The sequence below is a fragment of the Rhamphochromis sp. 'chilingali' genome, assembly GCF_963969265.1.
Source record: "Rhamphochromis sp. 'chilingali' genome assembly, chromosome: 1".
Classification (NCBI taxonomy): domain Eukaryota; kingdom Metazoa; phylum Chordata; class Actinopteri; order Cichliformes; family Cichlidae; genus Rhamphochromis; species Rhamphochromis sp. 'chilingali'.
The window spans coordinates 44818863-44834476 of record NC_137929.1 but is presented as its reverse complement, the minus strand read 5'-3'; the positions used below and the strand labels follow the sequence as shown (position 1 = coordinate 44834476).

At 39.9% G+C, this 15614-nt stretch overlaps 1 protein-coding gene across 4 annotated transcripts in view; it reads right to left on the bottom strand.

Annotated features, from left to right (window-relative positions):
• The window catches only part of col4a6 (collagen, type IV, alpha 6), a 149813-nt gene that overhangs the window by 44790 nt on the left and 89409 nt on the right, over positions 1 to 15614 (bottom strand). For all 4 annotated transcript variants that reach the window (XM_080893883.1, XM_080893882.1, XM_080893885.1 and 1 more), the window contains exon 4: positions 12497 to 12574. In XM_080893883.1, the coding sequence (XP_080750009.1) occupies positions 12497 to 12574 (78 nt within the window). The remainder of the gene's footprint in view (positions 1 to 12496; positions 12575 to 15614) is intronic.

Genomic DNA, 15614 nt, shown 5'->3' with positions numbered 1-15614 from the left:
TGATCAAAACAAGACATCACTCCAAATCTGGCCTCAGCGCTGTCCACTTGGTCATATCGAATGATCCAAAACGCTAGAAACAGCCAGACTTTTACTTTGAAGGAATTTTCAATTCCCCTTTACAGAGGCTCTTAATTATGTGAATAAGAAGTTGAGGAATTAAGTGAGTCCTCATGGTTTAGATTCCTTCTTTCCTTACAACATACCAGAAAGTTGCAGAAGAAGGGAACGAGAATGTTTTACACTTGGAGATAAAAGCAAACAACTCAAATCCAGTCAAGCCTGTCACACGTCTCCACATGGATTATAAAAAACCTTATTTTCCTTAACTTCAAACACATAATATGTCCATATGTCTACGCTGCTCTTCCAGGGAGTGCAGGAGCTTCCTCCCCTCCCTCCCTGTTTCTCAGCAGCATCTACCCTTACTGCACAAAGAGATCACTTCTGATTGGATCAGTTCCAAACTGCCTTTCTGTACAATTAATTCATTAGTTCTAATTAAATGTCACATTTTCATCTCGTTTTGAATCGTTGACTAGTGTCAGTACATTTCATCATAGTTTTCGTGACGTGGGTTGCCACTGGCGGGGCAGCTCTAGTAGGTGTGATGCGTCGGTGGTCGAGCGTGTTCGCCCATAGGCCGTTTGCTGTTCTTTGTTTGGTTAAGCTTTTGAATTGTTCGGCTTGCCTCAGATTAAAAGTGTGCATGACAAAAAGCTGAGGCGCATCCTTGTGCGAAGACGAGCTTCATCCAGCTGTGTTTAGTTAGGCTGGGATTGAGATTCCTGCAGAGCTCTCTGCTAATGTGCATATTTTCTATATTAGAGCGTATCTGTGTGTGTCTCCATCAGCAGTGTGGGACATATCTCCTCCACGTATCTCCTCTCTGCTCCTTCAAAACAAGAGCCCTAAGAGGAGAAACAACAGCAGAGGCCCCTCTACTCCCATGCGATACCATCTGACGCCCACCCAAAGTGCAGCGAGGAGTCAGCGAGGTCTAAATCAAAGCAGCAAGAGCAACATATTTGCTTTTAATCGTGCTTATTTTAAAGCAGTACTCAATGTATGAGACACGCAGTGCGAGCGGATTAAGAAATACCACACACATGCTCAGACATAATTGCATGTTCTGTATTTCTGGGTGACATATTTCGTCTTGCCCTTTAAATTGATGAGCTTCTGCATGTTTAACAGGGTCTCACTGAGTTTATGCTTAACAAGAAGGGCACGGCAGCTCTGAGAATAAAATGTCATAAATGACAGTTTGCATTTATGTGGAATTGTCATAAAACAACTTTGCTGTCATCACTTTAAATCACAAGAGCCTATAAAATCAGTAATAATCAGGTTTGCACATTCCTGCACGTGTTGACCTTTGTTTGAGTGTGTTTGTGTGCTTAGACTTAGATCGCCCAGGTATTTAATTCCTACTTTGTACAGAAAAGGGAGCAGTGAGGATAAACTACAGAGATCTGGCCTCTGGATCTTTTACTCAACACTTATTTTTTATTCAGTTTAATTCTTTAATTTTGTTTGAGTTAAATAAATAGGATTGCAGCTAGTATTAGACATATAAAATGAAAGTTTAATGTCTAAAAACTAGAAAAAAATGTAACTTTTTGGGACTAAGAAGTATATGTATCCAATGAGACACATTAGAAGTAATGTACGAATAATTTTGCACTTTAGTCGTGTTGTGATGATTATTTCAGGTTTGCTGTTTAGATTGTGATTCGTCCATATAAGTAACGTGGTTCCCAGTGTTTGGGTAAAGATTTGCCTTATAGCAGACTGCAACTGAGACTCCTGTAGCTTCGGTCAGTGTTCAGGTTAAGAGTTTATCTCCTGCTATCACAGTGCTCCTGTGACTGTGCGACTAATGGGGCACAAAAACACAACACATTATTTTGTCTAATAAATAATGTTAATATTGAGTAGAAGTGTTGTTAACACTCAGGGCAGTCTTCTGTTTTTGCTTTTGTAATACATTTTGATAAAATAAAGTTGTATTAAGTTGGTGTAAAATGTATTAAAAATGACGTATGACTCCTTTACTTTCAGGGGCGATCGTGGCTCAAGAGTTGGGAGTTCGCCTTGTAATCGGAAGGTTGCCGGTTCGAGCCCCGGCTTGGACAGTCTCAGTCGTTGTGTCCTTGGGCAAGACACTTCACCCGTTGCCTACTGGTGGTGGTCAGAGGGCCCGGTGGCGCCAGTGTCCGGCAGCCTCGCCTCTGTCAGTGCGCCCCAGGGTGGCTGTGGCTACAATGTAGCTGCCATCACCAGTGTGTGAATGTGTGTGTGAATGGGTGGATGACTGGATATGTAAAGCGCTTTGGGGTCCTTAGGGACTAGTAAAGCGCGATATAAATACAGGCCATTTACCATATACTACACTGGGTTCTTCTCTTTTATCTTTTTTGCACACATAAGCAACTTAATAAAACTCAACTCTTCATTCGGCATTACTTCATTTAAAACCAGCTTCTGTAACTTTAAGCTCGACCAAACACAACTTATGTACACACAATATAACTCTGCTGCACTTGATTTTCTAATCAACACTAATGTGAATGTCGTTAAACTTCATACGATACTGGAACACATGAACGTTTTCCATCTGGAAGGCTGTATTTTGCAGAACTAGCAAGTGTAACAATCTTAAGTTTTGGTTAAAAATACTTTGCTTTGCTGCTTCTTTATTACTTTAGCTGTATACACATTCTGCTATCAGGACCAGTGACAGGTGCACCGCCTTGCACACGAACACTTCAGTATACCCACTCTTACACCTGTCATAACTCAGCTTTAACAGGAAGCAGAATTAAATACACATACACACAAAATAAGTCTTAGATAAAATGATATAAAACAATTTTTAAAAAAAAGCATCAGTTATCGTGTGTTTAGTAGAAAATGCCAAAACTGTATCACCACATGTTATCAGATGAGCCCTTCTGAACTAAACAAACTCCCTTTTCCGAGGAAAATCCCCCACACACTAAATGTAGACTTGTTGTAAATTTCACTTCCTGAACATGCCATATGAGGGCAGTAGAGTGCACTGAGATAATGCACTTTGATAAAGAAGGTCTTTAAACCTTGTGTCCAAGTCTGTCTTTAAGATTTAACACGAAACAACAATAATAAAATATTCAAAGTCTGAAGAAGATGAGAAGATGAAGAAGGAGTGACAGAAAACAGGCTGCAGAGGTCAGGGAAGTAACTTTTCTGAACACACACATGAAAACACACACACGCACGCACACTTGTCTCTTTGTGTCTGTGAGTCTGTGATCCTGGTGCCCCTGACCTTCTGCTCTTTTCTAGTCTTTGTGGTGGCTATGACCTTTGACCTTTTTTAGAGTAAAGGCTGCCTCTTCTTGGGGAGTGGAGGGGCTATGAGTGTCAGGTGTTCGTGTGTTTGAATAAAGTGATTCAAGGCGAGACGCAGGTTCAAAGCTCTCATTTCAACTCCGACTGACAGACGAGTAAGGCGGGGTTTTGTACGTTGAGATATTCTTGACAATGGGAGCCAAAATGGCCCCTTTACCACTATTTTACAAGTGTGTGTGTGTGTGTGTGTGTGTGTGTGTGTGTGTGTGTGTGTGTGTGTGTGTGTGTGTGTGTGTGTGTGTGTGTGTAAGATGAAGCCTAAACAAAACCCACCAGCATGCTTTAACTGGTGGACTTCCTGAAGGGGGAACCTGATAAAATATCAGACTGGGGCCCAGGAGCATGTGTGTGTGGGAAGATGTTTGTATGACAGGCCACTGCTGATAAGTTGGTCCTGAACATCACCATATATGTCGCACACACACATAGCAATACCTGAGATTTAAGCACGCGTGCACCACTATTAGCTACACTTGTTCACAAGCCCTCAGTCAGGGACGTGCACGCAAACTTAATAATCTCCAGATTGAACGATAAGGAACAGAAAAGCGAGAGATCAAAGTTATCGAAAGGAAACAAAAATCTCAAGTTGCTGAGATCTTTGTATCCTCTCTTTATCAAACAGTGAACTTCAGTGCACACTCTCTCAAGTATTTTACTTCTCTTTCCTTTTCCAGTGGTTTGAAACAAAATCAACACCACTGTCGTTACCCTTTCTTTTTTAACCTCTGATGACACCATCTCTCTGTGGCAGTGACAGAAAACTTAATCCATTTTGAAACTGTTATTTCTCTGCCAATTCCTCCTCCTTTGTTTAGGGATTACGAACAAACAGTCTGAGCAGTGTGTCCTTATCTTTTCTGAAGGTAAAGGCCTCAGGGAGCCTTTCATCGAGCGGCCTCATAGGGGATTCATCCTACCGTGACACACATCTACTATCCCTATGCCTTCATCTCACTTTAGCCGAGGTAGACGCTCTACCTTCCTCTACATTCATCCTTTATCCCTGCCCCCTTTTTGTTGTCTGTCTCCATGCGAGACAGAGAGTGTGTCTGTTTCTTTTCTCCTGAACAGAGTTTCAAATTTGGCGCAGTCTGTCAGGACTGACAGACACTGAAAGACAAATTCATTTGAACCAACTTGAAGAAAAAAAATTTGCATGTTAGAGGCTTCAAATAAGCACCTTTGCCAGCCTTGGCAAGCCAACAGCATAAAAAAACAAATACATCCATCATTTAAAGTTGCACCATGCCCATCCTTAAAACTGATAACTGGAATCAGCTGTTAATAACCGCAGATAAAAGGATAACGATTGAGAAACAATAACGTATCTGCCAACCTTTTCTAGGCCACCAATTGAAGGGCTTATCAAGCAAGTGTGCAGCCCTTACGATCAGCTTACACTACCGTTAGTAACATTTACAAGATGCTCACAGGAAAATATCCAAAATAGGAGCATCTGCACTGGGAAGGTACTTCTTGAGAACCTCTAACACTATGCAATAGTTGCTACATGTACAACCAATTCACTTAAAGACCAAGACCGAACTAACCAGCATGATTATGGCACAAGTCAAACACATATGTACTTGAGTCAATGCTGAGGTCTCACCTCATTAGGTTAGATCGTGTCAAACGCGAGGCGGTTTCATATGTCAGTTACTAACAGTCTGTCGGTATGTGGGAGTCGAATCTTCTCAAAATTGTCCAGGCCTTAAACCTCATGTGTGTTCTCACTAGTCGTAGTAAATCCATAAAAATAAGGATTTATGGAAATACTGAATAAAAACTTGCTTCCTTGAAATAGACTACATTTACAGTTCAGAATTTAATATTACATAAAATAAACTATATACAAAGTGTCTTCAAGCTTCTTGCTTGAAACCATTCATACTACACAGAGTAATTAAGCAATAAACAATTAAACTGAAATGTTTTTCATGGTTTTCTCTTTCTACTATAGAAATGTCGTTTTTTTAAAACAGTTACAGTTAAAAAACTGGACAGTCTGGGCAATGAGCTACCAGAACCTTCTCTGTCATCTTAAATATTCATGTCTTTTTATTTATTGATTCCCTGTTGTGGGTATGAAACCTCAAAGAATGATAAGTTTGTTTAGCTTTGGGGGGGGGGGGGGGGGGGGTGTATGTTAGTAAAGTCACCTCATCTCATGCTGTCATGCTGATGCAAGAATGAATATCTCAGCTTGTGCTGCATCACTTCTGAGCATCAGTCTCTTTGCAAGACTCCTCATTTAAGCTAAATAACCCAATCACCCGGCTGCAGGTAGGAGGTGGCTGGACCTGACTGTAGCACCAGTGAGACGCCTTCAATAGCATCAGCCTCTGCAGTCTTTCTCTTGAGTGAGCCACTCACATATTGCAGCTGACAGTGTGAAGAGCTTCACTCCAGCATGACACAGAAAATGTTGAGCTGACCCCTCTGGACCCTCGGCAAAATCAGGAAGTCTTTTCCCCTCTGTCTCTGTTTCTGATCAGCACAGATAAAGGCCTGACAAAATTAAATAAAACACATGCTTCCTGATCTTTCTTTAATTTGAAAAGCCCAACCAAACCATCCTGTCGTCCCCAGGGCTGCCCTTTGACCCTCGAGGTTCACCCAGTTGGAGAGGATGTTTTTGGACTTAATAGATCCATGTTAAATCCACCGAACAAAAAACATCATGGAAACATGTGAACACAAGATTTCAAACACTTCTGCTCTGTATCCTCTCAGAGCCTCAGGACTTTTTAAGTGGAAGAAAAACTGAAGCCGTCGCGCAAATCTAATGAAACTAAAAACTAAAACATCAGTGTGTTATGTAATGCCACATATAAAAGCCTCTTTATCCTTTCTAAGTTTGCGAAGCTGACAGGGAAGACATATTTGGTTGTTTTTTTTTGTACTTGTTTTTCTTTATTACCAGATGTCTGCTACATGCCACATTTATTTGCTGATGATTATTCTATTGATATTTTTACGCCCAGGCATGCTGGCTCTGCCCACCGTTCCAGGTAAAGTGCCCTCAAGTGCTGTTCGCACAGATGTGGGTAGGTATGAGCCAAAAAAATTGTCATGGGAAAACACGAACAACAAATGCAAGTATCACAAATATTTAAAAGGTCAACGACTGATATACACCCAACACATTTTTTTAATGAGACGCTGTACATCACACGTTCTAAAACGAGTGATTTACTGAATGAGGGGAACTTCCAAAGACTTACAGAAAGAAAAAAGGGATAACCAAACTAATTTTATTAATAAAGTCAGTGTAAAGTTTTTGTCTTTCTGGATGTTTGGAGGGAGAAATTGGGGAAAGTGCAGGAATAATAACCTCATATTAAAGCAGTTCGATCATTTAGTCTTCATCGTTTGTGTAAAATAAGAAGCCATTCATGTTGTCATAGTTTAGATGCCATGGCTCTAAAGCCATCAAAACTTGGCCAAACTTACATGTAGCTAGGTAACATGATTAGCACTTGGGTGACTGAATCCCAAATATAATAACAGTCGGCGTTTTAATAATAATTTGCTGCTGCAAATCTGGAACTTCCCACACTGCAGACTACATTTAAGTGGGGCTTACTTAGTCAAGAAGATAGTTACACTTAATCAAAAATAAGCAGTTTCACCTCTACTGAACAACAGGTGAAAACATAAAAGAAACTCAACAATAACAAGCTAAGGAAAATTTAAAAAAAGATTGCTCTACTTCATCTGTTTCACCACTTTGAGCACTTATGCTACCACTGAACAGAGCCACGCTAAACCTATGCATTTCCCTCATTTCCACCAGCTCTTCTTAGCTGTAGCTTCACATATATTATAAGAGATTCTACTGGTCTCTATATTCAACTCCCAACATGTGCCACAGCACAGAAAAAAACCACCAAAGAATTGCAGCAGTGCTGCGCTCTGGTGTTTCTAATCACTGTCTGCATATCTGTGTTCAAACTGTAGTTTTTTGAATAGTTTCTCATAGATAAAATGCAAATAAAACCTCATCTAGCAAACCTCTCAGTTATAAGGTGATGCTGGCAACTTTTCCATTTTCTCGTGTTAATTTCAAAGTTTTAGGAATCATAAAAAAATGTAATGAAACTGAAAACTTGTCCTTTTGGCCTGGTTTTCATATGCTGTGTCACATATGTCACACTTTAAAATACAATGGGTTAGAGGATGTAATTTAACTGCTGTCATGTTTCTGCTTGTTAGTAATATAAACACTGTACGGTATGTTTACAGTCCATTTATTAGCACAAGTATAACTGTATTGTAATGAAGTGTATCTAGTTTGCACAAATGCAACTCAGTCCAACCCAGTATCACGGCACAGCGTGTAATAGACGCTGGTCCACCACCGTGTAGATGTCAAGCTTTGCCTCTCCAAAGCGTGAAACGGACATGCATGCTCAAGTTACAGTATCAGCAGGGGGAGGTAATACAAAGAAGGTATGAAGTACCTCCCAGGCTCCTTCTACGCTGGAAACAATTAAGCTTGGTGACTGATATGTATTTACATGTAAATGTGTTTTTGATGTCTCTTTAAATGTTTTCCCATGATTCTTCTCATGTTGGCTTCAAATAAAATATCCTCCTCTGGTGGTCGATCGGCCGATGTGTCTATTACTGCACGTCTAGTCTCTTCCGAAATCTTTTTCTTTTTTAAGTAACTGACCAAGAGTTATTAACTCCAGTCCAACATAAACAGCTCAGCTCTGCTCGTGAAGGCGGATCAATGTAGCGACACCAGCAGTAACATTGCAAACGTGGACATCACTATGCCGCTATGGTGTAGGTGGGATGTATGTGGATTCAATGAGGTGCTGTAAGCTAACACTACATCAGATGCAGCGTGCTGATGTGCAGCAGCTGTGGGCAAACTAAGGCAGCTTAAAGAGCAACTGATAAGAGATCGATGCATGGAAGAGTGATGGTTCGTGGTATGTTGTGCTTTTTCTCCACTATCAAAGTATCTGATAAATAGAGAGTGCTGCTTTTTCTTTGTGAGATGAACTCCTGATAAACCCCCTCATTTGTTCCGGTTCTTAGACGTCCTTGTGTGCAGATAGGAAATTTAAGAAAAACATAAAAGTTCCCCTTAAGGGTTCAAGAGCACATCTGCACAAAACATACGCGACAACATTTAAACGTTGTCAGTTACCCTCAGCTATCTTTGATTCATATCAGCACATCCATTTTTTACTATGTTAATAAAAGCTGACAAAGTTTCCAGCAGAAACAGCTCCGGGATGATAAACGCAATTCACGTCCGGCTGAAATCCTGACAGCGCCGGCTGACTGTTTCTTGTCCAAAGCAAACTTATCAAGAGGAAATCAGAGGAAGATATTTGACAGACTGTAGAAACATCTCACTGCTGTGTGTCTGGAGAGGCAGGGCTGTGACAGGAACTCGGGGAGAAGCCGTTAAAGTGGGATTTACAAGGTAAAGAGCATTAGAGATGTCTTCAGGAGGATTTAGGGGGGCCTGCGAGGCTGCAGATGCAAGATAGCAGAACTTCCACTCGTCTTTAATATCGGGAAAGATCTTAAAACCCAATTAAAGATAATGATCTGTGAAATATTGAATATCTTTTTACTTGTCTGAATGTTTACATCATGTATGAGCGTGACGACGATCGATGCTGGGATACTGTTTTTAGAGTCCCACTGAGGCGGGAGTGTACTTAAACTCAAAACTGAGTCACAGTTCTGTGCAAAAGTCTTGAGCCAGCCCTCATTTCTTTATATTTTATTGGTCTAATGTGAACTTTAAAAACAACTTACTGATCACCAATAATTAAGTAATCCAGTTTATCTATTTTTCTGTTGTACTTGACTTTCAACATTCAACAGTATTTTTTGTTGTTTTTATTTTTCTGGACCATTAATGAAACCTGAAGGAATTCATCTGTCATTTCTAACCCAACGGCTCCCAAACTTTTTGTGCTTTAATTGAATTTAAACAATTCGTGGCTACAATAATAATAATTATATTTTACATTAAAAACACAATTTTAATTGTGGATGTTGCACATATTCCTCGATTAACCATTACAGAAACATTCAAAATCGATTACTAGTACAGTTAATTTAGGGCAGCTGTCACATAAACATTGCGTTCAGTTAGTGGTCTAATCATTTGTTAGACACTGTATACATGTACATACATAAATAACATTCACTGAAGGCAAAAACATAAATATGCTCCCTTAATTCCTTTATAGAGAAACAACCTTGAAAGCAAACAGCTAATGTTTAGGTCTGTGAGCACTGGTTTGCTTTAAGTTTAGAAACAGAGATTTAAAAACTTTCCTTTGTGGCATAACTCGAGTCTCCTTTAAACCTCGCTTTGTGTTCAACGCTTCAGCTGACAGAACCCAGTCGGGCGTCCGTTAACGGCCGTTATCGGGAGCATGCCTGAGCTCTCTGAGCTCTAACTACAAAAGTAAAACTGAAAAGAGACAAATGAGCACCTTCCCGCTCAAACGGCTCCCAACAGTAACAGTTAAAGACACAGCGGCTGTGTCATTTAGGCTTATCAGAGGGGCTGAGCAGAGGTAGGTGGCATTACCTGAGCTGTATCATTTACCTACATTTACCTACGGGTAAGGCGACACTCGTCACCATGTTATTTACCTAAAGTGGTGTACAGTTAGCAGGCAGTAAGTGTAGGGCTGCTGTGTCAGACAGTAATTGCTGTTTGGATAAAGGCTGAAAGAGACCGAGCTTACAGTTAGTCTGGCTTTAGTCAGGACGTCTAAGCAGGGATTTAATTTTGGAAATGATCTAATAATAATTTGCTGTTTTATTGAAGAGCACGATTCACTGATTTACATAAGAAAAACAGGGCTATTTTAGATAAGCAGCAACAACCAAATCCTGTTTATTTATACTAAAAGGATTTTTGCTGCGTTTCACTATTTAATATTTGGATTATGCTCACTGATTTGCACTCACACTCACACCTGTGGACAATTTAGACTCACCGATTAACCCAACACGACTACATCTATGTCTTTGGGCTGTGGGAGGAAGCAAGAGTACCTGGAGACGACCTCTGCAGAAGAGGATGGATGGATGGATTTATGGATTTTTGGATGGATAGATCGACTGTTTTTTTCATGCTTCATTTAAAGGGTAATACCGGTGGCCTCACCCATCAACAACCCAGTTTGTAGCCCGAGAGGGAAAAATCCAAGGATAAATAGGATTTTTCTGAGGAATAAAAAAAAGTTTAAAAGAATGACACTTTCACTTCGTTCTAGTGCACTTTCAGTTACTGATTTGGAACAAAGTAAAGCTCAAAGAGCAGTGACAAGAGTGTAAGATTTAAAAAGCAGGGTAAAATAGTGTGTAATCCTCAAACAGCGCTCATAGGCGTGGTTCTGCTGTTTTCTAAGCAGTTCATTTCAATGTTAACCACAAAAAACCCCCAAAAAAAAACAATTGGCAGAAAACTGTCGCAAACATGAGTAAATCAGTTTGTGCTCTTCATTTAAATATTCCCTGTTTCATAAAATGAGAACTCTCAGAAATATATATGTAACAGGCTCCCATTTCTTACATTAATCTTATGAGTTCGCTCTCTTTGTGTACTGTTTTTTTTTAACGCCGGCACTCGGTCGATTCTGACTCAAAAGCAACATTTAAAACTATGGCTGATGTTTTATTGCTGTAGCAACTGTGATTTACTCATTTTTAAATCTTGCTAATAAAGCAGCAGTTTGTATTGGAAGCATTAATATCGCCACCTTCTGTTGTTTTAGAGAGTTTGTGTTTGTTTGCAGCACTCGCCCGTCTGGCCCGATGATGCTGAAGCTGTTTTAAAACCTCGTACAGTAATTTATTAGAGACCAGCAGGATCACACTGACATTTAAAAGTTTCCTCTTAAATTCCAGCCATAAATCAGAGGAGTCAGCCGCTCTTTTGCTCGATACTGAAGTGCAAACAGATGACGGGTGATATATACTGTGCGTATGTGTCATCACCACTAATCAGTGAGCTGATTCCATCATATTCTGCCAGCCTTTGTTTGGATGTTATTGTTAATTTCATGGTAGCGGTGATGAGAAAATAAGTTCCTCGCCCGGAGCCACATGCTGTTTTGTGTTTACTAGTTGATTCGTCTTCTGGAGAAACCACATTTACAGCTATTGATGAGAACTGTCGGAGCTTGCATTACACAGTCTGATACAGGCGTCGCTTTGATACATGTCAAATAGCGATAATGTTTCTGGGTGTTAATGTATGTAGCTGTACGATGGAGAGAGATAAGGCCTGGAACTGAAGCCTCGAGGTAATTATTCCTTAATTAAATGAAGGTAATGTACTTGTTTCCTCAGAGTAAAAACCATAATTAACTGAAACTTCAAAGAGGATCAGTGCAGTTATCAGTACAATAAACTCCTCTGTGTGACTGTAAAGCTGCCAGATAACAAAATTAAGATTAAGTAAGATAACGACGATGACTCTAGATGAATAAAGGAGTGTTTAATAGTTCCTAACATCGAGTGAACAACTGTGAAACTTGAAGTTGTTTTTTTCTTTTTGCAAAACTGTGCCAGAGTCTGCAGCCAGCCCTCATTTTGGATGCATAAACATATAGAAATGCAGTAGAGAAAAGGGAAAAAACACAGGCTCTACAATTTTAACAAGCTTGAAAGACAATATTTGGTGTGACCACCTTTATTCTTTAACACAGTCTGAGCTGTCTTAGGCATCTTATAATTTCTGATGATACTTTGATGTGTTCGTATTCCACCGATTTTAGAAAGACATACATCTTTCTCTAGAAGGAAAGTACAGAGAAATGTACATGTACATGAGCAACTTTAAAACTACTTTGTTGCAGGTTTTTAATAATAAAATTTTAAATATCTACTAATAAGAGTTTAGCTGAACTAAGAACTTCTTAGATCCATCAACTATCTGAGAAACTGGGTTCAACACAGACTTTGCTACCAAGTTGAAGTCTTTCAACAAGTTTCTCAGGTGTTGTTATTGGACTTAAACAAGTGAAGAGGACATGAAATGGAAAGCATTTCCCCAAACTCCAGAGGAGAGTACACAGTTGAAAACTTGTGAAAGACTCACCCTGCTTCCTTTCTCTGGAAAGCACCTGCACCCTCTGCTGCAGTCCAAGCCGTCACATGGTTCATCAAACTTGCCACCCTGAAGAAATAAAAAGGTGACAAATTAGAAAGAAATTCTGGGAAATGCATGAGATATGCGATAGCTGTTCCAGATCAAACTTTCAGGTGTTTATCCAAAGTGGGCGAGACATCCTCTCCCTCCTTTTAGTGGAACTGTGGGATATAAAAGTATGACACTGAACACGCCGCTGCAAGAGCACCACTTCAAACACCTTGATAAAAATATGGCAACAATCAAACACAGCAACGCAATGAGTAAACAACGCAATGAGTAAACAACGCAATGAGTCACACCGACAATATTTGCTGCTGCTGCAGCTGCCAGACACTGACAAATTTGATGTAATTTTAAAAAGGTCAAAAGTTGTTAAGGTGGATTTAGAGAAGGCAGAGGTGCTTATTGATGAAGTGCAGGAATTTCTTTTATGTATTCTCCAAACACAATGTGTGCCATCACGTTCTGTATGGTGTTTATTATCCAGTTGCACTGTTGCACTTGTGACAAGTCCAAAACTGAACCAAGACTGCAGAACCAGTGATGGGGAAACCCTTCACCCTGCAGGGCGCCATCATAATGTCATTGTGACCGGTTTGCTTTCTCAGCCAGAGACGAGGCTTCATATTTGGCAAATAAGAGAGTCTGTATTAGTGAATAAATGAAAGCTTTATGGATGAATCTAATCGTAATCCAACTTTGTTATTCGCTTAAATAACAAAACGTACCAATCGGCATGTTAAAGGCTTGGCTCATAAAGCTTCCTGAATTTATGCTGAATTGGGAGGATTCAAAGGTTCTCACAACATGAAATGCAAAGTGTGGTCGATGTTTTTAAAGAAGCGCGGCTCTGCATTTATCGGTTTTGCATGACTAATTATACTCCATAACTAACAGCCCATCATAATCAGAGTGGACTGCTTTTTCAAAGCATGACAAGGACACTGTGTGATACAGCTTCACACAACCTTTTTCTGATGGCCACCGAGCATTAAAGAAGGCCAGACTGTACTCTCTGTGACCTCAAACCTGAAAGTAACCCAACGTGACCGCAACTGTAATACAAACCAGCTTTAACCTCTTAAGCCCCAACGCCTAACCCATCTCCTGCCTTTTGCCCCCGTATCTGGGGGCGTTGGGGGTTAAGAGATTAAACCAGCATTCAAGTTACAATCTGAGATCTGATCTAATGTCAGCGTACAAATAAGCCTGAAACACTTTCAGTGAGAGAAACTTCCGATTCAACAGTTATTATTACTATTATTGCGCCATGTGACGGCACGCTAGGGTTGTGCTGATTCTCGGGATTGAGGATGGGAGGAGTTTGCCGATTTTTTATAACATTTGTTGGGTATTTTTCATTATTATTATGATTATTTTTTATCATGTGTATTAGGTAGTGATGGTATCAGTTGAGAGCTCACATGGTCAGGTTAAGTAGAAGAACTATCATACAACTAGCATGCAACTAAAAGTGCTGTTCATGGTTCTGAAACAGCAGCAGAGAGAAGCACATGTCAGCATAACTCAGCCAGTAAGAGAAGCAGCATGCTCACACAGAGTTCATACAGTAATGATGTCTGATGTGTGTGCATTGACTTCTTCCAAATGACTTTTGTGTTTTCTCATTTATCTGCACTCAACACAGGTTCAGTGTGCGTGACATTCGGCTACTGAAGCTCTAAAACACTCCTCTGGTGATCTGCATTTACAGGATCTGCATTTCTATATGAGATTCGGTCCTTATGGAAATTTTTTTAAATTATAATAGATAAAGTTTCATTTTAATGTTCAAGCAGCGGCCTCAACAAGCAATCTCACTTTAAAGTAGACCTTTTGTGTAAATTTCTAAATGACATATTTTTATTCTTGGAGTGCCCTAGAGTAGCTTTGCATGATTCACAGTTCAAACTGATCCCTCTTTATCTTATCTCGGTGCCTTGATGCAGTCCATTCTCTCTCTGAAACAAGCTGTTTTAGCTCCTGACTCCTGAGACAACTTTCCTCTGATTGGCTGATGGTGTAGCTGGTGTGCCTAGGATGTCTTAAAGCTGTCTGAAACTGATCATTCAGAGCAGTCTAAAGCCTTTCAGGTCACAGGGATTACTTGTAATATGTAATATGAACATCCACTACTGGAACGGATTTCAAGCTCAAGAATATGAATCCTACATGAACTTACAAAAACTGAAACAAAGATCATGCAATACGAAACGCTGATAAACATCTTTTACTGCTTATAAATACTGAAGGAAAAGACGTTCAGATGCAGATTTACCTTCTAGAAAGGTGTAACTTCAACTCTTCAGTCATACACTTTGATTTTATTATATCTGTTACATATTAATGGTAAAAAATGAATTTGGTTTATATGTTGTAGTATCTGGAGAAATTTGCAGAAAAGCTCATAAAGTTTTATTCTTGACTTTAACTGTCTGACTTTTTGGGTCATCATCAGTCAAGACCCCAACCTTAACTCTTACTCTAATCCCATCCAATAAGAATATGTCACTTTCTATTTCTAGATTGCCTTGTCAAGGAACACAGATAACTTTTGCTCATGAAAAACTGTTCAGTTTTCCCAAAAAAGTCCAGTTTGCCTTTCTTCAAAATAAAGGGTTAGGGTTTTCAGTTGTAATGATGTGGACCTCAGAGGCAAGTTTATTTTTTATTCAGAGGCCCAAAAACTAAAAAAAATCTTCACTACATGTCAGTTTGTTGGCACTGAACAACAATGCATCAGATGATAGAGACTCCCCGGTCATCACAGACCTGAACATGTCTATTTTGCAGCTTATAAACTCCAAGTGAACTGCAGATTAACCTTTTGGGTTCCATTCCTGAGATATCTATGGAACATCACACGGCTCTTTTGGAGTTTATAGGCCACCCAGAGAGAGACAGCGAGAGAGAGAGAGAACCTTTATAAGCTGACCCATGAGTCTTAAACTACACGAGGCTCTGTAAACTTCAAAAAACCCAAACACATCCATCCGTGCTTATGGATCCGATGATGAGATAGACGAAATCTGCGAGTGCTCGTATGGATCTCTGAATTTATTGA